This window comes from Carettochelys insculpta, chromosome 9 (genome assembly GCF_033958435.1).
Source record: "Carettochelys insculpta isolate YL-2023 chromosome 9, ASM3395843v1, whole genome shotgun sequence".
NCBI lineage: Eukaryota > Metazoa > Chordata > Testudines > Carettochelyidae > Carettochelys > Carettochelys insculpta.
This window is the reverse complement of record NC_134145.1, coordinates 36523522-36549689: the sequence shown is the minus strand read 5'-3', so window position 1 is coordinate 36549689 and position 26168 is coordinate 36523522. Positions and strand designations below refer to the sequence as shown.

General features: G+C 44.0%; 1 protein-coding gene across 2 annotated transcripts in view; it reads left to right on the top strand.

The window, feature by feature from the left end:
• Window positions 1-26168, top strand: part of DPYD (dihydropyrimidine dehydrogenase) — a 725075-nt gene that overhangs the window by 677684 nt on the left and 21223 nt on the right. For both annotated transcript variants that reach the window (XM_075002998.1, XM_075002997.1), the window contains exon 21: window positions 20684-20827. In XM_075002998.1, the coding sequence (XP_074859099.1) occupies window positions 20684-20827 (144 nt within the window). The remainder of the gene's footprint in view (window positions 1-20683; window positions 20828-26168) is intronic.

Genomic DNA, 26168 nt, shown 5'->3' with positions numbered 1-26168 from the left:
CAGCAGCCTCCCTTTCCAAAGTAGTGTGAAAATTCTTCTTCAGTAAGATGCAAACTCTGAGAATAGCCCCCTCTATTAAAATGTCGGCTGACCGGTTTGTGATTCAGGAGTGAGAATAAAAGAATGTCATCAGTTCAGTAGAACTGTTGAAATAGTCTTATGTCAAACAAAAGATGTTCTAGTCAAGTCATTTGCGCTTGCTTTTTGTCTGATCTGACCCACTCTGTCACCACAGACATGGCTACCAGTTGTGTTAGCTTGTTTTCTGAGTACCTCTGTGATAGCAAGCAAACGGGTTTACTATTACATCTGGTCCCTGATTCGGGGTGGGCATGGTTACTATGCTACCAGAAGAGAACTATTGGTAGGTTATGAGAATTAAGACTAGTTACCCCACACCTACCTTTATAGATTGAAGTTCTTATTATAAACTGATTAGGCTTCATCCTTTTGGGTTATATAAGCCGTGTCTACACATGCACGCTACTTCGAGGTAGCGGCACTAACTTCGAAATAGCGCCCGTCACGGCTACACGTGTTGGGCGCTATTTCGATGTTAACATCGACGTTAGGCGGCGAGATGTCGAAGCCGCTAACCCCATGAGGGGATGGGAATAGCGCCCTACTTCGAAGTTGAACGTTGAAGTAGGGCACGTGTAGATGATGCGCGTCCCGCAACATCAAAATAGCGGGGTCCGCCATGGTGGCCATCAGCTGAGGGGTTGAGAGACACTCTCTCTCCAGCCTCTGTGGGGCTTTATGGTCACCGTGTGCAGCAGCCCTTAGCCGAGGGCTTCTGGCTGCTGCTGCTGCAGCTGGGGATCCATGCTGCATGCACAGGGTCTGCAACCAGTTGTCGGCTCTGTGGATCTTGTGTTGTTTAGTGCAACTGTGTCTGGGAGGGGCCCTTTAAGGGAGTGGCTTGCTGCTGAGTCCGCCCTGTGACCCTCTCTGCAGCTGTGCCTGGCACCCTTATTTCGATGTGTGCTACTTTGGCGTGTAGACGTTCCCTCGCAGTGCCTATTTCAATGTGGTGCTGCGCAACGTCGATGTTGAACGTCGACGTTGCCAACCCTGGAGGACGTGTAGACGTTATTCATCGAAATAGCCTATTTCGATGTCATTACATCGAAATAAGCTACTTCGATGTAGGCTTCACGTGTAGACGTAGCTATAGTTGCAGTCCCTAGAGGGAACTATGACTAGCTGTTGAAAAGACAACTTCCAGATCCACCATATGTCCGGAAGGAGTAGATTCCAGTGTTCTAGCCTGGTGATGCTATGAGAAAGTGGGATGTCTGTATAAGTAGAGGAGAAAGAGGTGGCTGAAACTGAAGACTATGTCTTAGAAACAGTAATAACTGTTTGATTAATAGTTATACCTCTTTCAGAAAAAATTTCTGATAAAGAGAAACAGAGCTTGCAAGAAGCTAACAGAAATAGAACTCTTAGTTATTGGTACCCCTTACTGAGGAAGGCAGGCTTCTTTGGACTCAGAGGGATGTCATCATTGTCAAGTGGAAGGCTGACTCATAATCCCAAAGAATTCATCTGAAGATAATACTACATAGCAATGAGATGTTCCATGCATGCTCCTGAAACTGCAACTTAAATGCTCACTGCAAGAAGGATACTGAGCTATTCATATTGATATCTCATACAGAGCAGCCTTGCAGCATGAAAATACAGTAGCTGAACAAAAATATGAGATCCCGAACCTAACAAAAATATAGAAAATACAGAAGAACATAAAAGCATCAACGAAGTTGGTTATATGCCATTTTCAAGCCAAGTATTAGAAACAATCCCAGATACAATGCAAAGATCTACAAGGATTCCCATCTGTCATTCTGTCTTGATGGCCAGATACCAGTGGAGAAACCCTATAGTGCTTCTCAAGAATACTGGAATTACCAAGAGGAATTGAGCATCCAAGATGGTATTATATAGAAAGACAGTTGAATCATAATACCCAGATCAATGAAATGGAAATTTTCTCAAGGATACATTGCAGCCATTATGGCGTTAGAAGCATGAATCTGGAAAGCCAGAGCAGCTGTGTCTAGATTGCCAAGAACTATTGGCAAAATATACACAAATTGTGCAATGTATTTGCATATATCCTGCTGACAGGGGCTTCCCCAATATTTGGCTTGTCCACATGGGGCCAAATGTCAGGAAAACCACCTCTGCTGAGAGACATTCCTTGTTCCATGAGGAAGATAGGGATTTTAGCAGAATGCTCCCAACACAGCAGACTTCTGCCAAGAGACATCTGGTCTCCCAACAAGAGCCTGTAGTTTAAACATAGCCAGACACTGTTTGCTGACCAAAAGTAACCGAAGATATTTGATACCTGGGGAGCAATTCTAATACACAGAAGGCAACGCTGACCAAGTAGCAAGAAGAAGTAATGAAAATATGCAAAATCCCCAACAGATCTTAAAGCAAAGTGGGGAATGGACTTTTTCACCAATATAAAAACCAAATAAAATACTTCATTATTATAAACTCCTATTTTGACTGCTAGGAACTAGGTGAACTGTTATTTCATGGAATACTTTGGTAAACACACATTTTAAAGCAATGTAGAATGCAAATGTTTATTTACGTTAATTGTTTGTACTTAACAAGTTCATGTCCAATATAACATTCTAAATATGGAGCAACTGAGCCTGTTTACTTGCCTGCATAAGTGTGTACATAAATCTGTGAAGTCAATTAATAAAATATTCAAAACAGTTCTCATAGCTATTACAGTAACTAAAATGTAACTTTTAGGAATGTGCACCAGTGTTCTCACTCTTGTGATTTGCTTGTTAAATTTTTGAAAACCTAGTTCTTTGACCATCTTCAGTGAAAATTTGATCAAATTAGCATTTTAGAAATATAAGGGCTTTAAGGTCACTTGTAGAAGGTGATAACTCGTTGACTACTGAAAAAAATACCTAGATATTCAAGAGAGATTATGTGGACGATCCAAAAGCTTGATTCTAATACACACTTCTCTGTTGACTTCAGAGTTTTATATACTGTCAATCCCTTCGGTATCTAAGCATTGGAATCTCAGTGTTGTTAGATGGTGATGCAGAAAAAAGTTTGCATTTAGTAAAGCCTGGAGATGGAGGAGGGCAGGTTTGAAGGATGGGAAGTAAAACTTGGGGGTGGGGGCGTGGATCTGGGGATTGAGGTGGGTAAAGCCCAGAGATGGGGGGTGGGTTTGCGGGCTGAGGGTGGGTTAGAGCCTGGGAATGGCGAGGGGTGTGGAGGGTTTCTGAAGATTTTGCTCCTTCCTGCTTAAGAGCCTATCCCCAGGCGCAGAGTTTTCCTTGTCCTCATTTGCTCTCCAATGCAGGGGTGAACATAATTTAAACTTTCTAACTAGTATGAATCATTTTATGTGCACTGTTCTTAAAATAGGAGTTACAAAAAGTATGGTTTGACATTATTTATTAAGGACTGTCTCGTGTTCACATGCATTGTGGCTCTTGAAGTATTGATTTTGTTACTGAATTTGAAAAAATCGCTCTTCTCCGTAGTCTGGTTGCAGACCCCTGTCCTATCCTCAGGGTTAAAGATAACAATTTTTCTCACTCATCTTTGTAACTATTTTTTATATACTTGAAAAGCGTTAGCATGTCGTCATCCCCCCACACCCACCTCAGTCTTTTTTTTTTCTCCAGTCCCAGACTCTTTTGTCCAGAGAAGGACAAATGGGGCCTCAGCTGGCATTTTGTGTCCCATTCTGGAGGCCACACTCTAGGAAAAATATGCACAAATTGCAGAGAGCAACAAAAATGATAAAAAGTTTCGAAAACATGACCAATGACAAAATGTTAAAACAGCTGAGAAAAGAAGACTGAACAAGGACCTGGTAACAATCTTCATGCATGTTAAAGGCTGTTATAGAGAGAATTGTGATCTTTTGTTCTCCATGTCTACTGAAGTTAGGACAGGAAGTAATGGAATTCGTTTGCAGGAAGGGAGATTTGGGTTACATATTAGGAAAAAACTTTCTAACTAGAACAGCACTTATCTGATGCATTACAAGGACTGTCCACCTTCCTTTGATGTTCATAATTATTTCAGACAAAACATTTAACATCCCCCACCCTTCCCTCCCACCACTTCAGTTCCATGTATTTGATTTGTCTTTTTTTATTGCCTTTTTTTGGACCTCTGTACTATATCATTGAGTCTGCACTGGGCATACTATAATACTGAAGAAGTGGGTCTGTCCCATGAAAGCTCATCACATAAATTATTTTGTTATTCTTTGAAGTGCTACATGACCGCTGGATTTTTGGTTTGTTTGGTTTTTTTTTGTTAGAATACAGAGTAACACTACTACCTCGTTGTAACTATAAGGCCGTGGCCACACTAGCCCCTCCTTTTGGAAGGGCTATGGTAATATGGCACTTTGGATTATGCTGATGAGGTGCTGCCCAGGTATATGCAGCACCTCATTAGCATAATGGCAGTTGGGCGTGCTTTGAAAATGCCAGTTTCGAAATTCACACCACCTGTGTAGCCGGGGGCCTTTTGAAATGATCTCTCTGATTTCAAAAGCCCCTTCTTCCCAAAACGAGATGGGACTAAGGGGCTTTTGAAATCAGGGGGCTGTTTCAAAAGGCCTCCAGCTACACGGGTGGCGTGCATTTCAAAACCAGCAGTTTTGAAGCATGTGTGGCTGCCATTATGCTAATGAGGCACTGCATATTAATAGAAGAGCCTCATTAGGATATTCCAAAGTGCCGCATTACCACAGCCCTTCTGAAAGGAGGGGCTAGTGTGGTCACACCCTAATAGTATTTAAACTCTGGAAAAGGCTTCTTAGGTAAGTTGTGGACTCCCCCCCCCCCGTGTTTCAAATGAGTGGGATCGAAAGATACTAATGAGGCACTTCCATGAATATGCAACGCCTCATTAGCATAATGGCAGACACAGCAATTCACAAGAGCAGCTTTTGAATGCCGCACCGCCCGTGGAGACAGGGGCCTTCTGAAAGGACCCCACAGTTTTTGAAAGCCCTGCCTTCCTAACACCAGATAGGATGGTGTCAGATGGTCTAGATTTAAAGGGTCGTACCATAGTGCAGGGGGCTGGACTTGATTACCTTCCTGAGACCCCTTCCTAGCCTTTTATTGTGTGAAAAGTGAGGGATAGCAATTTCTCTTTCCTGATTAAGACATTCCACACTACCGTGGTGCTGGGTCCTGAAGTACTGAGGAAATTAAGTCTAATATACAGGCTTTGATTTCAAAGAGTGTAGCAAATGACAAGGTCCGGAGGACTTAATTCCGATCGATACTATTAGGGATCATAATTTCATCAGCTTGGCTATGTCTACACTAGCCAAAAACTTCGAAATGGCCATGCAAATGGCCATTTCAAAGTTTACTAATGAAGTGCTGAAATACACTTATTCCTATCTGCTCATTGGAATAAGGGGACTTCGAAGTAGCTGGGGTCCTTTCAAAAAGGAGCCCTGTCTGAACGAGCCGCGTGGCAGCGAGCCATGTCAATTTCAAAGTGCTGCGGCTGCCCGCATGCTAATGAGGTGCTGAATATGTATTTCAGCGCTTCATTAGCAAACTTCGAAATGGCCATTTACATGGCCATTTCAGTTTTTGGCTAGTGTAGACACAGCCCTTATGTTTATAACACACATGAACCTCCCTACCCTGTCATTCAACCCTACACCTCATGCTACATAGTCTCAGAGGGTAACCATGTTAGTCTGTAGCTTCACAAAAAACAGGCAGTCCTGTAGTACCTTAAAGACTGCAGATTTGTTTATTAGGTAATGAGCTTTTGTGGGTAAGACCCATCTTCCTCTCAGAAGTGAGAAGATGCAGTGCAGTCAGCAGCGTGTTCTGATGTAGGCAGCCATGTTTGCTGTAGTTATATTGATGAGGAATTCTGAAGACAGTGGAAGTTCAGTTAATTAAATCTTTAGGCCTCCAATAGCATCTGTGGGAGCAAGGAGGGCATTGATGGCCCCATTCTTACTCCTCCCCTCAACCTACTTTATGTGAGGGAGCATAATGAGGTGCTGCAGATTTGGGCTCCACAGTAAACAAAGGGTCTACACTCCCTCCTTGCAGAATATCTCCAGATTCAGCACTTTTCCCACAGCACTGCAGAACCATATGACAATACTCCAGCATTGCATCTGCCTGGCTCTTCTAAATCCAAGAAGGAATATATGGGATGTGGTCCCCACCCCCTTGACAGAATAAGATGACAATGAATTAAATATCTTCTTTGCTTTTCATAGCCCACATTCATCCATCATGTGCAAGTAGTGAAAGTTTCATCTGAGGCAAAGCAGTTCTGTAAACTGTATCAAGGAGTTGCATCCCCCCCGCCCCGCATCCTTCCTTGCAAATTTTTAATCCATCAGAAAACTAAGGATTTATTATAAAAACTGATACATAACCTAAATTTCATTGTCAATAAAACTGAATGACTGGTTTATTTAGAATAAGCATTAAAACATGCATTTGGTGTTGCAAAACCTACGAATTCACAAATAAACTACACTCAGTTTTAAAATGAATACGTAATAATTCATCTGGTAACAAAATTAATGTGCTGTGCACCAATGCATTTGACTTTCATGCAGAATTTATTAGGGGAGCCTTATGTGAATAAATCTGTTAAATGAATGACCATTTCCCCTTATCCTCTAAACAAAAAGGAATGTTTAACAATGAATTGCCTTAAATTAAGCTAAAATTGCACAAACAGTATTCTAAAATACTTAAAAGAAGAAAGTAAAACATTACACTAACTAGGAATGTTTATGACAGAGACTTTTAAAATTGATCTATTTAAAAGCAATGTTGACAAGTGCAAAATATTTTTTCTGGTATTTGTAATTAATATTGCAAAACAATTGAACTGAAGCAGGCCTGCTGTCAAGGAGTCGGGGGAAAAAAAGGGGCAAGTGCCCTAGAGCCCAATGATACAAAAGGGCCCAGAGCTCCTGGCTGCTGCTGCTGCTGCTGCTGCTGCTGCTGCTGCTGCAGCAGGGGTGGCCCCTGCAGCCCTGGGCACATTAAATTACTGCCATAACATCGCACTGCGCTGTCTGCTCCAGGCAGCGAGTACAGTGGGGGAGTGGAAGCATCAATGTCCATGCAGCATGAACAGCTGACTACCCCACCCTGCCCCTTCCAGCTAAAGCCAACCCCTTCCAGGGGCACAAAGCAGGCCCCCCTTTCCCCAGCCTTGTCCAGGGTCCCACCAACTCTGTCAGACCCAGTGAAATTACCAGTTTGTCCTGACTGTGTTAAGTCATGTTCAACCAGATTTAGACATTTGAATTCTCAGTAAGTCAGCTATATATTATAAACACTGTCCAGAGCTAGGTTAAGCTGCTTCTTTCCCCATTTCTCGGGGAACTGCTGAATTCAGAGATATTCTGCAAGGAGGGCATGTGGACCCTTTGTTTGCTGAAGACCCCTAATCTTAAGCACCTAATTATGCTCCCTCGCATAAAGTAGGTTGAGGGGAAGAGTAAGAATGGGGCCAGCAGATCCTTTAACCTGTGCTCCTCTTGCTCTGGCAGATGCTGTTGGAGGCCTGATAAGTTGCTGGAGGGACCATGCCATTCTGAACTGCAATTAGCACCATAATGTCCTCCTTTAAAGAAAAACTGTAGAATGATGGCTAAGACTTAGACTTACAAATATAATCTTTCTCTTGTATCAGGGAATTTTATGATATTCCACAGAATACAGGAAGATGGCCTGAAGATAATTGCCAGATGTTGCAATGATAGACATTCTACGCAACTCCGATGAAGTAAATGAATTTGACTCTCCTCGTGGTGTAAATCAAGGATATTTTCTTGAACTCAACTATTTTAGACAAGGATAAAAGGGATATAGTTGTGATCAGAATCAGGCTCAGTGACTTCATTATACTTTTATAGTGTACCTGTCAGTGCAGCCTTTATTCCAATGACTTCTGTTTAGTCAAAATTGAAGATGTCAGGAGCATTACTCTTGGTATCCAGTGACTCACTCATCAGCTGTGAAGAAAGGCTCAGCTTTAATCTATGTAACAGAATGCAGAAATAGTCAGCCTCTTTGTTGTGTGTGTTACAGACTACTACAGTGAGCTCCAGGTCCATGACTGGAGGTCCTAGGTGCTACTGCAATATAAATAATAATAAAGATAATAGTTAAAACAGAAGGCCAAATCCTACTTTCCTGACCTTGCATTTTCTTCAGGGAAACTCTCATGTGGGGGATGTCTGAAGTAAATGTTCAATGAAAGACAAAACTTCAAAATGTGAGGGTGTTTTTCAAAATTAGTAATGAACTTGAAAATGGGCTTATTTTATTCTTGATATTTTATGCTGAAAAATTGGCCATGTTGGTTCAAATAAGAATATTTCTTAGCAAAAAAAATGGCAGAAGCCAAGGAAATTATTACCGCAACCATTCATCTTGTATGAGAACTATCAACGTATCCAATTATGTCAGTTTTTCCAGGAAATTAGTTGTTGAGGGGAATAAAATTGCCCATGCGAAACAATAACAAGAAAAATCATAGGAAAATGTTCACTGTGTTCCCTCAGTTCTACTCCCACTGACTTCTGACTGAATAGGGACTATAGGATTCACTGCTAAATATCATTCTTAGGGCTTATTTCTGCATGACTTGTTAGCATAAAATGCAGATGAGGTCAGATAATCAACTGATTATTAAAATCACAGTATTGTCTAATTTGTACTTTGAAGACTTTAAAAGCAATGGTTGGCGCCTCACTCTTAACCACAAGAATTGTTGTTTACACTAGGACTCTTTTGTCTGCAGTGAATATTTTACATTTAAATTAGAAATCTCTAAAGTTGAGGTAGAAGGATTACTGTGTATGAGAGATGAATAAGGAGAAGCATTATAGCCTGTGCAGTAAGCAGGGTAAGTACAGCAGTTTATCCAGCGTAAGAGATGGATTACAATGATTCTGAAGTGGAAGAAGGTGTATTTAGGAATTATTAGCAATGGTTTGCATTTAAAAAGTCTACTAGCCTGCTATATATTTTAGAGAGTTTGTGCATCTATCTGTCTGTCCATCCATCTGTGAGCTTAAGAGGGTAGGGTTTTCCAATCTAATCCAATTGTGCAGCACCATCGACAGCCACTGCGGGCCCCAGGGCAAGATGCGGGGGGGGCTGTCTCCATGTCCTGGAAAGAGCAGCACCAACAGAAGGGGCGGGGCCCAGGGCAGTTAGCCCTCAACCCCACCTAGGCCGTGGTGCTCATCCGCTCCCACTCTCTTACAGGCAGAGGCAGCTGGAGCAGCGCTGCTGTGACATTGCAAATGGGCCCTGGGGCAGTTGCCCCCATAGCCACCTATTGGCAGGCCTGCAGTTGTAACACACAATCATGTCCCCGTGGCTTCGGGTCGCGTTGCAGAGCTTGCTGATGTAATTGAGCTGCCCAGCGATGATGTTCAGTAAGTCACTGGAGAACACATTAAATAAAGTTGGTGCCAGCATCAAACCTTCTAAAAGCTCATGAAAAAATGCTGTTATATTCTCATGATTATCCTTCAGGGGAACTAAAGCTCCCACCAGCTAACCAAATCTACTGGATCCTAGTTATTGTTGTCATAGACAAGGGTAAGGAAATGTCATGACTGACAGTGCTCCAAATAAATCTGGCGGTATGTGCATGGCTGTGTGTCTTTTGTCAATAAACGTAAAGAGATTTTACTCTAATTACCACTCCCATACTGTAATTGGTATGAAGCCTGACTGGAAAGGGCCCAGATACTCGCACATATTAGATGCTGCTGGCTATAGTGAGCTACTGTCCCCTCAGAAAATTTGCCTCAGAAAGGGAAGGCTAAAGCCATGACAGGGTTTGATTTTATCAGATTGCCTATCACTGTGGTATCTGAACAATTGGCAGGCAAGCAGTCAAAAGTATATGGTAATTACTGTTTTTCATTTGACAGTGTAGTTTCCAACATAAATATCACCAACACATAAGATGTGTGTGCATGTGTACATATGTGTAATATGTATCCATCCAAAAACTGAATACTGAATTAATGGATTTTTGGTAAAAATAAATGATAAACTAGTATTTACACAAAGCTATCCCAATTCTAAGGCACAATTGATCTGTGTTTATTGAAAGAAGCCACTTGAATACAGTTGTGTTTGCTAGCCCATAAGGTATATATTAATAGACATTCTGCTGTCATCTTTGTTACAATGCTGCTTAGCTGACAGAATTTCATTAGCATAAATGGGTGGAAAGTCCTTTTCTTACATGTCCAACAAACTAGAGACAAAGTGCCTGCCAATATTTTAATTTCTTTTTCATGTTCTGGTTAGAGAGTGAGAAGAATGTTTTCACTTCACAGTGTCATGAATATGATAATCTATGGAAATCACAGAAAACAGGTACTTAAGTTAAGCACATACTGTACTACAGGAATCCCTGATGAATTCATGTCTCTTCTGTTTAGAGAAGATGTTGTTGTCTATTAAATGACAGACTACCAGATGTTCATGAAGTAGCACAATAATGTGTTCAGATCTTTCCTCTTATCCTCTGCCTACTACCCCATCCCCCCTCCACACACACACACACAAACACACACACACAACACCACCACCACCACCACCACGTGAAGGTAATAATTTGCATCCACGTTATTAAAGCTTTTAATTGTAAGCACAGACTTTTGCTATATTGACTAATTTTTGTCTAACAAATACTTCATGATAGAGAAACTTTTTGCTGTAAAACATAAAAATTTTTGTGGCACTACAGCAACCATGAATCCTAAAATCTCACTTTTTTCAATATAAGGTTGAATAAAACCAAACAGCTGAGTCACAAAAGTGAGAATGACTTGTTAGTGATGTCTAACTCAAGGAGAAAATGCTGGCATTGATTAAAATTGCAATAAAAGGTAATAATTTTAGGCATTTATTTAAAATAACAGTTATAACACCCAGGCACAAAAGTGGTGCTAAACACATCATCATGAGGCCATGGTAATGTGGTTTCATAAAATGCATACTGACGTGTCATTTAGTCTTCTGTCCAGGTCTCAGAAGTAGGGCAGATGGAGGTAAACTCATAGTAATCCATAATAATCATGGTTTAAAGAATCATAGATAAAGTGTTATCCACACAAGTTTAGAGAATGGAGATTACAAGAAACAAGCATTTGTGGAGCAGTTGTATAGTATTTGGAAATGAGTGATGACAAAAAGGGTAAAATAAAGCTGTAAAGAGAAAACTCAATAACAAAACAACTCAGGGGCAGAGTTTAATACTCTGTAAAGAATTAAAGAATGCCTTCTTCCTCTTCTATTTTGAAAGTAGTTTCTTCTTGCACAAACATAGTGGGCTAAATGAAGATTCAGCACAGAGCAGAACAAGAAGAGTGTGTGAATTCAAAGGGGAACAAAATTCAAATTCTGCTGAATTCAAAGGGACACCTTCTCTGCCATGCCCAGTGCTGCTCGGCGTCATAGGAGTCAGGAGCTGTGTGTAGCACTACGCTGGCCCTGGCCTAGACGTTGCTTACAGCAGCTTGGTAGCACCTGATTGCTGCTTCAAGCAGCTGTCTGTCAGAGACTGTTCAAGAGCAACATGGTCCTGCCATGCATCACATTTCCTGTGCTGAGGTGTGGCTAGGGGAGGATTGTAGGAGCTCGCTATGCTGACCCAACACAAACTCTTACGCCAGGTGGATAACACTTCTGTGCTGTGGGAATCCCCAGCCAGGGTAATTCAGCCAGTTGATGGCCCTTTTCCATTACCTGAGTGACACAAAAGGGCCACAGCTTTCAAGAAAAAGTAGTGCAAAAGCATAAGAATTAATATTAATCAGTTTATTTTCTTCCATTTTCATTAATATTTGGCATTCATTAGCTGTGCACTTTATGAACTTAGCAAGAAGGGTTTAGAACTCAGACCCAACAAAACCACTGCTCACTAGAACTCTCAAAGATACTTTGCCTCAATAGCAACTCTTCGTGTGACAATTTATGGCTTTCTACCCACGGCCCTTTTGGATTAACAGTTTTTCCCAGAAGACATCATAAGGCTGGTTTGGCAGTGGCAGATGCGTTGATTTTCCTGTTCTTCCTCATTGTAAATAATGTAACCACTTCTCTCACATTTTTTCGGGGGTGGGGGGGAGTTGAGGAGAAATTGTTTTCAGGCAAACATCAAACAAGGAAAAAATAATGTGACTATGACTGGTAAATGTTTTTAAAAGATATGAGAGTCTAGAAATGGGTTTGGGGCGTAAAGTATTATGCAGCCTTAATTATAGTTAGTGTGGAGAGTACTGTATAACATGTGAGACAGTAAGGACTCTGGATTTATGTAGCCAGAGCCATCTCTGGGGTTGGGCAGATTGGGGTGACTGCTCCTGGCCCCTGCTTTGGGGGGGGGGTCTCCTTCTACCTCACAGTGTCAGAAGGCGTGAAAACTGCAGCTGTCTGCCTTGAATGGAACAGGCAGAGGCAGGCACGGAGTACGAAGCAGGATGGTGGGTCTGGCCTGCGTCTTCACAGCAGCTCATACCATTCAGCAGGGTCCGGGGCTCAGCAGGCCCGGGTCAGAGGTTCTGACTACCACACAGACAGCTGGGCTCTCTGTGGTACCTCATTCCTCCCTGGGCCTGGGCAGTGATGACAGGAGGGTGCTGCACATGTAGCTGCCCCACCACATGCACTCACCACAGCCCCACCATTATTCAAATCTGGAGGCCAGAGGGTGGGTGGGGGAGTCCCAGGATAGTTAGGAGGCAGCAGTGGCACCAGTGCATGGCTGTCCCGACCACCAGTGGGCGAGCCTTGCTCCAGGTGAGTCTCCATTGCCCTTGCCCTGCAGAGCAGCTGGAGCCCAATCCACCCTGCCCCATCCCTGCACACCTCTTGTCCCATGGGGGAGCCCATAGAGAGGGTGGGCAATGCCATTTGGTGAGGAGCCCCTTCAAGAATTTGGTAAGTGGTCAAGGGCCACACTCTTCTATGGTATTAATGGAAGAAGGGCAGAGTCTGGTATGGAGGTTGGGTGAAGAAGGTAACTGTTTAACTATCTGAAATGTTAATGGTTCCCATAGGTGCCTGCCCTTCTGCTCTAAGCTCATTTGCCTGTAGCCTTTCATAACTCTGGGTCCCCCAAAAACTCTCGCCCCAAAGCAGGCCTGGCAAGGGAGGGTGGGAGGAAAGGGGCAGTTGCACAGGGACTCCTTTGAAGTACCATGGCAGTGCTGCTCCATCACTCTATGGGGAGGGGCCCAAGGCTGACTGCCCTAGGCCCTTCCCCTTCCACCCTTGGCCCCACCCGTTCTAGGGGTATGCTGCCCATCCCACCTCTCCCACCTTGCCCTCAGACCCATAGCGGCTGTCAACTCCACTGTCCGAAAACTGCCCTACCTGGTCAAGATTCTCCATAACTCCAACTCACTTACCCTCCCCCCTAAGCTCTCCAGCCCGGGGTAAAAGTCACAGGTCCACAGGCAAGATCCACGTTTGTGGAGACAATGCAGGAAAGATCGGTTCAACGCCTTCCTGTAAGAGGGTGTCCGGGTGGGTTGGTTGTCTGTGTTTTCATGGAAGAAGCTGAATTTCACTTCTCTGCTTCCCTCTCCATACTTTCAAGTAGCATCAGTGGCAGGGGACTCAGTGAGAGAATGCTCTCAACAGAGCAACACACAGGCAGAAAAGCAAATAGGCAGGGACAAAAACTTCGGAACTGGAGAAGGCAGCATTTTGGTTGATTTATAGAGCACTACCAGTAATTTATATGGTGACTTTACAGAGTGAAGATTTATACAGCAATTTGCTTAGCTGTGTGATTTCAAAGTCTGTGAGACTGTGTTCCTATGGTGGTCACTACCACTCCCATATATTTTCTCTTTAAAACCATGTGGGCTGTTTCTGCTTTACTAACATTGCAGCAGATGTCATATTTTTATTTCTTTGGTTGTCATGCTCTCTCTCACCATTTTTTCTATATGCATCAGTAATGTGTATACTTGAAAAATATAAAATATACTAAATAAGACAAGTGGCCTTCAATTCTGCTTCCAGATACATAGAGATACATCACTGGATATCATGTAAAATCATTTCAAACTTAAATGCACATAGTGAATTTACAAAATAAATGGCTGTGTGTCTGTATATCTCAGAGTAAGACTGAAATGTAATGGAAATTGGGTAAATGAAGTTATGTCTGACATGGAAAATGGCTTCAATCATGATGGAAAAAGATTTTGTTAAGATCTGTGCCTGCTTGCCTGCCTGACCCCTCCTCCCTCTACATCACTAGATGTTGGTATTCTTTACAGAGTCCTTATATCAATGTGGGAGCTTTCTTCTAATGTTCCCTGTTAGAATCTATTTATAAAAATAATTATTGTCAGTGTTCTTTTTATGTTAACAAAATGCGAGTAGGATACAAATGTATCAGTCCCCTTCTCTTGGAGTTAAAACAAACTGATTCAGGGCCATTTTTTTAAACTGGTTAGTTTTAGTTTTATTACAGTGGTGCCTAGCGCTCCCAACTGAATTCATGGCCCACTTGTGCTGGGCACTGTATGTTCACATAGCTAGAGAGTTCCTGTCTTTATGAGCTTATAATTGAAACACAGAAGACTCAACAGGATCACAAAGAGGTGAAATGATTCACCCAACATTATGCAGTGGGTCATTGCTAGCACTGAGAATGAAATCTGGGTCTTCCGCCTCTCTTTAGTCCATTGCACTGTCCACTAAATCATGGTGCCTCCCCTTCATTTAAGCTACTTGCTGCTTCTCCCATCAACATTACGGCTATTCAAAATGTGAGCTACCCGCTGCCTTTTACTATTAGGAAACAGGCACTTTTTCTAGTTCATAATATGCTCGATTACCTTTAGATTGAGCCATGAATACATTATAATAAAAACAAACTTATTCACCTTAAAGCTTTGCTGGCTTAAGGTTTCATTGTTGATTCATTATGTTGTCAGTTCTCTATTGGCAGCGTAATGCTTTTTATATCTGGATAGAGACAGTTTTAGTGGGAGATACTGTTATCTTTAAATGAACAGGATTTAGCTTCTCTGGTGAGAACAAATTCATCAATTGTGAATCCCTAGAGAAAGTACTGAAACAAAAATCACAATGCTGCTGGAGACTCTTCTATAGTTCATCAGTTATAATGCAGTTTTTGGAGGTCTTTAACATGAAGCTTTTCCATTCTTTAATATACAGCATGATACTTCCAGCACCCTGTTTTGGCTGTCACTTACAATCTTACTGTATGACAATAATGAACTGAGACTTCTGTCACCTTCTACTATCCTCTTTTTGCCACCCCGGCTGCTGAGACCCCACAAGAGTAGAAATAAATAAACTATCTACAGAGGCAGCAACATGTTATAACTGATGTGATAAGTTTGGTGATTGCACATTCATGAAATAATGCAAATATTCACTCTGAAACTTTTTGCTGGGCAGATGTTAATGTAAAAATTTTCCGATGCGTAGTGAGTTTCATGACATTGTAACACTGGAAATTTTTAAAAAATCTCAAAACATACTTAAGAAGTATTTGGAGAGATGTTAAAAGTACCTAAAGGATTTAGGGAAGCACAAAACCAAGAGACTGGGCTTTCAGTGAGACACGTGCCTAAACACCTTGGGTTTGTCTACACTACCACCCTCCTTCGAAGGAAGGATGGTAATTAGGGTGTGGGTAGTTTCCTAACGAAGTGCCACACTTCATTAAGCAAATTCCCCCCGCCACACAGCAGCTTTGAAGTTTTAAACTCAAACTTCAAAATTTTGAGGAGTAAAGGAACTTCGAAGTTGCCCCAGCACTTCCAAGTAGCGGCAGGTGAGCCGCAGCTAGATGCAAGCCAGTACTTCAAAGTTTAAATTCCCACCCCGCCCGTGGGGGGGAATTTGCTTAATGAAGTGCTGCGTATGCAGCACAGCACTTCATTAGTAAACGCCCAACTCCCTAATTACCATCCTTCCTTTGAAGGAGGGTGGTAGTGTAGACAAGCCCCATGTGTGTTTTTCAAAATTTCTCCCCTATGTGACAGCTTTAATGAAACCACCATCTCAGATATCCAGCTTTCCAGTAGCTAATTCAACAGCTCTATTTTTAGCATATCTAATAATTCAGTTCAATAAAAAATTGCATACTGCTTCACATAGCATTCCACACTGAGCTGTCTGAAATGAAAGCATAGAAAAATAAGCAGTCTTATCAACTTCCTGACTGTCCATTCACTATTTTTAAGAGAAAACCTCTATAAACTCCACAGTGTTAGCTGTGTTAGTCTGTTTCAGCAAAATCAAGGCATCTTGTGGCACTTTAAAGACTAACACTTTTGGTATTCACATCTCTTTTGGTACCTAAACCTTCGCATCAACTGTTAGAAATGGGCCACATCCACCCTGACTGAATTGACCAGGTTAGCACTGGGCCCATCTTTGCATGCATGTAGGTACATGACATACAGAAGTTTCCACCTCATGCATCTAATGAGGTGGGTTCCAGCCCTTAAAGGCTGATGATCAGATAAATCTGTTAGTCTTTAAAGTGCAACAGCATTCCTTGTTGTTTTTTTCTCTATAAACTCCTTTCCAAGTTCCTGAACCACATGATCAGATGTAAATTGTAATTAAAGAAAAAGAGTTCTATAGAAATAAATAATTTTATTCTCTCAAAATATTAGCAAAATAATATTTTCAAATGGGAAGTGGCCCTGGCTAGCTGAAAAAAATATCAATCATAAATCATATTTGATAAAATTTGGTTTGTTCATTTGTGAGTTACCTCAGGGTCTAAGCAGAAATGACATTTTTTTCCTTTTAATATTTAACACATTAGCAGAAACATCCTCATGGACTGAGTACAGGTAGACCCATTTCAAAATGGCCTCTCTACATTCTACGCAACAACTATGTAAGTTGTAAGGTTTGAAAATTTCCATGTCAAAACTGATTTATGCATTTCTTTGATAAAGAAAGGCTTATTGCCTTAATAATTCACACTTCTCTAATTTGCACCCTTCATTCATAACACAAACTGTGGACTTTCTTCTTTTCCACACAATTTATATTTTACATGTTTCTATTTCATATTTTAAAATGTATTCCCACAGGCTCATGTTTAAGCTGAAGGAACTTGTCAAATATTAAAAATATGCCAAAGTAAAAGATCAGAATCCACAACATAGAGATTTGCTCATCATCCTCAAAGATGAACTGATGTTAGCAGCTATCCATCAACGTAGCAACAAATTCCCATCCCTGAGCCTGTAACTTCAGTAAAAACCTGACAAAATAAATTAGACTTACAACGTGACCTGAAAGTCAGCAAATCCATTCCCAAACCATACAAAGGAAGAATCAAGAGCTCTTCCCAAATATGCTCTCATCAGTCCCCTTCTTTCTGAGATTTTAACTGTAGCACCACTTTTGCATCTGTAGGATACACAGGATAGGCAGGCTCTTACTCACACAGGTACTCACGTCATTTGTAGGGGTCAGAACCAATTCCTTAAATTCCTTCTGGAAACTATTCAGACACCAACACAAGATGATGTTGAAAATGTTTGGCGGCCATAGATGTACTTTTCTAGTTGATGCTGCCTGACACTTCTGCAAGAAGAGTTTCTGTCGTCATTTGCACTACTGAGGCTATGGTATCCGCCTTAGGTTTTTTTCAAGTGACAAACAGCCACATGTTTATTTCTAGGCATAGCAGATCTCTCTGTGAGCTGTGAAGTGAATCATTTAGACGGGATGGATTCAAACTCTTCCTTCCCCAGCATTATCTGTTAAGTTTGTCTCTTTTCTGAACAGGCCTTGTTTTACTTAGGTATATATTGTTACTCCTGGGGGAATTCTGCATAAATTAATCTTGTACATGTAGAATTTCTTTCCCCACAGAAATGGGCTGCAGAGCTGCTGGCTATCACAAGGTCCGACTGGACTAGCAGAGCCATGCTCACTAGTAGGAAACACTACCTTTGGGGATAAGAGAGGAGGCAGGAGGAGCTGAAGGGTTACTAGCAGTTGCAGTTCCCAGCAAGGACTCGGCAGCATGCAGAAAACTGCTGGCAAGCCCAGACGCAGCATCCAGCTGTTTCAACCTGTGGATTCCTGGGTCAGGGTTGGAGAGGAAGGGAGTGTGAACATCTGGGTTTGGGGGGGGCAGTAACAAGGCTGTGGAAGGTGAGTGGATGGGCTTGAGGGGTGGGGGACACAACTGGGATCTTGGGTTGAGGGGCCAGAGAACAGCAATTGTTGTCATAGGGGTTTCTTTGACCCTATGTTCCTGAGAAAAATTGTGTGTTTGTCTGCTTTGTTATCAACACACTAGTGGAGAGGTATTTTGAAATAAATTACCAAAATAATTGAAACTGGAATAATTATATAGTTTTATTTTGAGAAATAGGACTTGTGGAATTTTGCAGAATTTGTAATTTTTGTGTCATAGAATTTTCAATTTTTTGGCACAGAATTCTCTATAATTCAGCTTTTTTGAAGCTACTGCACATATGTTTCAATCCTTTACCAACCTCCCCTCAAAGTTGGGGTTTCTATTTTGTGGGGATATGTAGCTCTGTCAAGTCCAGGTTTATTTCCCATAGTGAGATAATCTTCATTGCCTGAATTCTGGAGAATTCATGCATATGATTTACATAATTTGGATCTTTAAATAGACCCTGGCTTCCAGCACACTTGACAAATGAGAAGGTTCCAGGAGAACTGAAAATACACTTATGCCAAATTGCCAGTTGACAGACTTGGAATACCAAAAAACCAACAGCTAGAGGATATCCACTCTTTGGCCATGTCTACACGAGTCCCAAACTTCGAAATGGTCACGCAAATGGCCGTTTTGAAGTTTACTAATGAAGCGCTGAAATGCATATTCAGCGCTTCATTAGCATGCGGGCGGCTGCGGCGCTTCGAAATTGACGCGCCTTGCCACCACACGTCTCGTCCCGACGGGGCTCCTTTTCGACAGGATCCCGCCTACTTCGAAGTGCCCTTATTCCCATCAGCTCATGGGAATAAGGGGACTTTGAAGTAGGCGGGGTCCTTTCAAAAAGGAGCCCCATCGGGACGAGACGCGCGGTGCCGAGGTGCGTCAATTTCGAAGTGCGGCGGCCGCCCGCATGCTAATGAAACGCTGAATATGCATTTCAGCGCTTCATTAGTAAACTTCGAAATGGCCATTTGCGTGGTCACTTCGAAGTTTGGGGCTCGTGTAGATGTAGCCTTTGTCACTCAGAGAAGTTGAAACCCCAAAAGAGGGACTCTGGGGTGGGAATAATAACTGTTGAGGGATTTTCCTATATAAGTATCAGCAGAGGAACAGAAAAACAGTTAGTAGTAATTTTAATTAAATTCTTTAAAGATATTCAGAGGAGCCTATCACAAATGTACTATATCAGAGCCTGGAATGGTTTTTAAGAGATTTTTTCTAAAATTGTGTTGACATTGTCCCTTTACATTTATTGTGATTACATTGTTTCCCTTTGGACATGCGTGCTATGCTGAAATTATTACAATGAATTAATGTTAAGGATAATCTAGGATATTTATCCCCTGTTACTAAATACTAATTACTGTAATATAATTGCTTTAGACTAGACTCTGAGCTTAGTTTATTCACTCCATTTAAATCTCTCTGTTAAAAAAAAGTTGTTCTAGGGCGAACACTGTTTCTTAAGTAAAATCATAGATTTCTAGTCATTTTTAGTTCACAGTAACTTACTAGGTCATGATGACTTAGAATGCAGTAGTTTTCTAAATCTGTACCATCTGCACAAATGAGCTTTTTTCTGAAGGTAAGAGGGTCTCTAGTAATCTTTAAAACTTGAACCAGCAATTCTAGCTTGTTGGCTGAGACAGAACATTTTGGTATTCAGTGATGTGTTCCACCAGAAATATTTGTGTAATCATGCCCAGACCCTGGAGGATCTAAAAGTTATTCAGGACTGTGAACAGAGATAGAATTGCAAAATGAGTAAAATTAAAACATCTTAGTGTTCACTTGGCTCTTGTTAGCATTACTCGAATGGGTCCACGTAACTTCTAGGCATCATATCACAAGGGTCTGTGTGTCCTTTATAAAGTCAATGGGCACATCCATTAGTTTCAAAACTATTGTTTGTATAATAGGGTATCAAACTGGGTGTAACACTTGAGAGGTGCAGATTCTTAAGCTGATCTTTTCTTACTTTTATGATTATAGCATATATAATGCACATCTTTCCATGTACTGTAAGAATATTAGAATTATTTATACAAATTGATCAATATGCTTATATGTAAAATACAGAGGGGAGGAGATGGTTATACAAATTGATCAATGTGCTAATATGTAAAATACAGAGGGGAGGAGATGTAAGGAGTGCGGCTATATTTGTTACCATGTATTATGATTTTAATATTCAAACTCTGTTATTATTCTGAGGTCCAATCTTGAAGTTATGTCTCAGTTTTATTCATTTCTTAGTCAGAATCCCATCAACTTCAGTGGGAGCCTCCCCAAATAAGAAATGAGTCAGCATCTCAGCAGGGCCTTAGGATTTGGCCCTTTATTAATATTCATTTATGTGTTTCATATACTTGCTAAATAGCATATTTTCTGTTTTTCAATTTAGCAACTACCCAGTTTTGGACCTTACCTTGATCAGCGTAAAAAGATAATAGCTGAGGACAAGATTAAACTGAAGCAGCAAACCACACCTGTTGTACTGCCTATGAAAAAGCATTTTACTCCCAAGCAGTCCATTCCAGCAGTCAAGGTAACAAAATTGGATAAATATATTTAATAGTGATCAGCCAGCACATTGCCGATGCAACAATCATTATCGGCTGTTGAGTTGGTTATTGTGTTTGTACACTTCTTATACAACATTAAATAGAGCATCAAGAAAAAGGCAACCAATTATCTGTAAAGGCTCTCTCTGCTTTCTGACAAAGTTGGGAAAAGATCTGTGGTTCAGAAGTAGAAGTGCATGGTGTTCTCTCTAATGACACTTGTCAAATTCAAAAGGCATCAGTGAATCAGAACGGAAAAGGTGCATATAGGGGAAAGAGGGCATTCTGAAAAATAAATTTAAGGTAAAAATGTTCAGAAGTCTCCATTAATTCTGGATTTGCCCATTTTTGGCTGCACCATTTGAGTCACTTAGATCTCGACTTTTAGAAGTGTTAAGTGCTCACATCTCTCACTGTTTTCCGTAGAAATGGCACCACACAGGCTTTTTTTCTGGTGGAACATACAGGAACTGAGTTCTGGCACCGTTTTTTCCATTAGAACACTAGAAAAAAATTCAGCACCTGTTCTGCAGCAGCACAGGGACCATGACAGGAGCTCCCACTGCAGCACAGGGGCCAGTACAAGAACCTCCACAAGACCTGCAACAGCACGGGGACGAGGGCTGGACGCACCCCCCAGGACTGGACTTCTGACCACAAGACCTGCAGCAGTGTGGGGACAGCAACAGGAGCCCCCGCTGGTCCCACAACAGAATGGGGACATGGGCAGGAGCCCTCGCCAGTTGCGCAGCAGTGTAGGGACCAGGGTAGAAACCCTCACCACCCTGCAGCAGCTCAGGGACTGGAGCAGGAGCCCCCACCAGTCCTGCAGCAGAATGGAGACCGGGGCAGGAACACCTGCCAGTCCCTCAGCAGTGCAGGGACTCGGGCATTAAAACTGAACACCCTAACCCCTATGAGAAGTCATCAGACTTGAGTTCCAACACATTTTTTTCTAGAAAGAAAGCACTGGCGCCACATGTGTAAAAATCTGCACTTAGGTTTCCGACTTGGATAGCTGAAACTTGAAAATTTGGGCTTAAGTGATTTTTCCAAAGACACAACAAGAGAGTCAAAGTGGCTCAGCAAGGCTACGTCTACACGAGCCCCAAACTTCGAAATGGCCATGCAAATGGCCATTTCCAAGTTTACTAATGAAGCGCTGAAATGCATATTCAGCGCTTCATTAGCATGCGGGCGGCTGCGGCGCTTCGAAATTGACGCGGCTTGCTGCCACATGTCTCGTCCAGACGGGGCTCTTTTTCGAAAGGACCCCGCCTATTTCGAAGTCCCCTTATTCCCATCAGATCATGGGAATAAGGGGACTTTGAAGTAGGCGGGGTCCTTCCGAAAAGGAGCCCCATCTGGACGAGACGCGCGGCTGCAAGCCGCGTCAATTTCAAAGCGCCGCGGCCGCCCGCATGCTAATGAAGTGCTGAATATGCATTTCAGCGCTTCATTAGTAAACTTGGAAATGGCCATTTGCGTGGCCATTTCAAAGTTTGGGGCTCATGTAGACACGGCCCAAGAGAGTCAAAATAAAGCCTCAACTCTCAGGTCTCCTATCTCCCATCCTAATGCTCATTCTCTTCTATGCAAGACTCTGAGCTTCTTCGCCCCATATGACACAGCAGTCAGTACTTCCAGAAGGGAAATTGTAGTAGGTAAGTGTGCTAAAGCCATTTTATATAGCAGTCAGACAGATCCAAGGGCTAACAAGAAAAAAAAATCTATCTTGATAAGTGCAACCTCCCATTTACAAAATTAAAATGACCTGCTAAAACTGCTGGTTGCGAGGAAGAATTTTAGTCAATGAAGGACAGAGGAACCATACGTGGTATCTTTCATCATATGGCCTTGTCTATTTGAACTATTCCAACAAATGAAGTTTATATGGTGGTTTGATAAAATTTATAGCTATGCAGAGAGAGGGGAAAGCTTTTGCAGAAAGTTTGCAAATGTGCGTAGGCTGTGGCCACATTAGCAAGTGATGTTGAAAGGGGTAATCCTGATCCGTTACTTCAAAGAGAGCAATTTCAAAATGAAGCGACTGCACACAATATGCGGATCAATGTTGTGATCCACACCATCAAAGAGACTCCCCACTCGTTTAGAAACGGAGCAGCTGCACAGCCCCAAGCCTCCTTTCGAAATAACGGGACAGGAAATGGTGAGGCAAGGGTCAAATGGCCAACAAGCCCTTCCTGGAGCATGGGCCAGCCTCCCTCTTAAGGGGCCCCTCCCAAACATCCCCCCCATGCACATGCTGAGGGCTCAGGCTGCTTGCAGCGTGCAACCTCCAGCTCTGCACCAGTGGAGCCTTGCTCAGCCCCAGCGCTGCAGCACTTCCCAGATGGGGACATCCTGGACATCATGGCCAGCCTGATGGCTAGCCTGGCAGCATGCCACTTTAGGCTCCATGCTGCCTGCCACGCGTCTGGCCTCCTGAAGGCCCCCCCACCCACAGTGCATCCAGAGCACCCCTGTCCCCAGGCCCTGTCCTCTGGCAGTACCCCATCAGTGGGATATGGTGGGACAACATCATCCTGGAGGACTGGGACGACGAGCAGTGGCTCCGCAATTTTAGGATGACCCGGGCCACCTTCATGGAGCTGTGCCAGTGGCTGGCACCAGCACTTCACCACCAGGACACCTGCATGCAGCTTGTGCTCCCCTCTGGAGAAAAGGGTGGTCGACACTGTGGGGAAGCTGGCCACCCCGAACAGCGACTGCTCGGTCAGCCAACAATTCAGGGTGGGGAAGGACACCATCAGGGTCATCTTTCTAGAAGTAAGGCAGCCAAGGTCATGCACCCACACCAGGGTCCGGGGAGGAGGTCCCGCGGAGGGGGTCCCCCTGCATGCCTTCACAAGCTCACGGATGCCTGTTCCCTCCAGCCTGGGCAGATCATCAATGCCATCAACCGGATCCTCCTGTGCCACCTCATCTACTTTGGGGACGTGGAAGCTGCCATGGCCAGGTTCCAGAAGCTGGGGTTCCCCAACTGTATTGGTGCCTTGCATAGCACCCACATCACCATGCGGGCCCCACCATGCAGCCACAGATGGCACATAAATCGGAAGGGCTACCATTCTGTTGCCCTCCAGGCCCTTGTGGATGCCAGAGGATGTTTTGCAGATAGTTGCATGGGCTGGCTGGACAGGGCCTATGATGCCCACATCCTGCGTAACTTGTGGCTCAGGCGCAAGATGGCCAAGGGCACTTACAATCCCCCCATGGGAGCTCCCAGTGGGAGACACAACTGTGCCCCCATGCATAGTCACCAATGCGGCCTACCCACTCCAGGCCTGGCTAATGCACCCCTACAAGGGCCACAATGGGGAGAGCCAGGACTGCTACAACACCCAGCTCCACCGGGCCAGGAACACAGCAGAACAGGCATTCAGGTGTCTGAAGGCATGCTTCAGGTGGGGGTGGGAGGGGCGGGGGGTGCAGGGGCAGTGGAAAAAGGCTATCTATGGAGCAGGCAGCTGGGCCAGGCAGGTGGCAATGGCCTGGGTTAGGGTATTCAGGTACTTCGAGACTCGGTTGCAAGCCACCCACTCCATGGAGAGCCATGCTCACAGCAGGCGGTTTTGCTCCCAACATGCGACTGTGTGGGCGGCTGCTAGGTTGTCAGCCCAGGTGCAGCAGTGGGCCTGCCTGGCACAGCACCCAGCCCTGGGAGGCGTTGCTCCTTCCCCCTCGCCAGCCACTACAGGGTTCCCTAGCATGTCAAGGAGGCTGGGGTGGCCCGCAGAGGTTGAGAGTGTGATGACGTAAGGGGAGAAGGCGGTGCCCTGTCTGTCACTTGACCACGTACCATGGGCTAGTGAACACATCCCCATCACCATCCCTCCCTGCTTGTAGGAGGAGGGCCTGGGGTATCTTGTGTCCTGTGGGGCCCATCCATGCTGGGCCATTGAAGGGGCTGGTTCGGGCCCCCCCCACATCCTTCCCAGCCACGTACCCCACGTGGCTGTCCATGGCCCCATGCAGGGACCTCCCACATGTGGACCCCTCCCTGATGGCAACGATGGCTGTTTCCAGGACCCCTAGCCCATGGCCGCAGGCCGTGTGCCTGGGCCTGTGCCAGCAGCAGTGGGGACCACCCCCCTGCATACCCAGGGTGCCCTGTGCCTAGTCCTACCTGAAGGTGCCTCAAGAGGTTCAGGGGAGGCCCAGGCAGAGGTGGCCTGGCTCATGCCCTCCCATAGTGCGACAATATATAGGCTCCCCTCTCCCCATCATCAGCTGGCAGCTCTGGGCATGGGGTCGGTGGTGCTGTGGAGGGTCCCAGCTTTGGCTCCTCCTCCTCCTCCCCCTCTGGCTCGGCCATATTGAGGGTCCTTTCCAGCAGTCTGGCCTCCCTGGGGCCAAGGAGCTGGTGCAGGTCATCAAAGTAGGGACAGGTGCCAGGCACTGCCCCCCAACCACGTGGCTGAGTCCCTAGCCTTTGCGTACCCCTGGTACAGCTCCTTCACTTTCAACCACACCTAGTCAGGGGTCCGGGGGGGAGGGCCTTGTGGCCACAGTCTTGGCCAGCTGGGTGAAGGCGGCTGCATTCCACTTCCACCCCTCCATTCTCACAGGATGTCCTCGTCCCCCAGATGGCCAGCAGGTCCTGGACCTCAGCCTCCAGCCATAGGGCACCCCTCCTTTTTGGTGGCTACCCGGGGTCCTGGGAGCCCTGCCTCCTGTTAACATGGATCCCTGGAGCTCCCAGAGGTCCTTTCTGCTGGCCCTGGCTCTGCCTGGCTGGATTCCTGTCATTCTGGGGGGTGCTGGAGAGTGTTCATGGGGTAGCGCGTGCTTCTGTGGTTGCCAGCACACTCTCGGCTTCATGCATGGGGTTTCTGTGTCTCTTCAGCTTTAAGGTTGCCAAAGCTGACTGCCATAGAGACCTGGCCAAGGAGGCTCTGTGCTATAGGGAGGGGCCAGTGCCGTGGAGGGCTTGTGAGTTCAAAATGGCGGCCGGGGAGCAGCTACAAACATTCCTTTCGAAATCAACATCAAAATGAGGCACTGTTCTCAAGACAGGAGTGGAACAACACTTTTGAACCGACCACTTTTTTATTGCAGTGTTGATTTCAACATGAGCAATTTGTGTGTACTCGCTTTGCTGCTCATTTCGAAATTGCCCCTCCTTTCGACATCGCTCTTGAAATTACTTGGTAGTGTGGCCACAGCTATAATGTTCAGAGTTCTCCAGTAAAGGTAGATAACAAAACAAGGATAGTTTTGAGAGCTTCTGCAGTTTGTATCAAACAGCTTGCACAGCTTTATTGACCTTCACTTCTTTTTTGGTTAGCCTGTGTGTGTGTG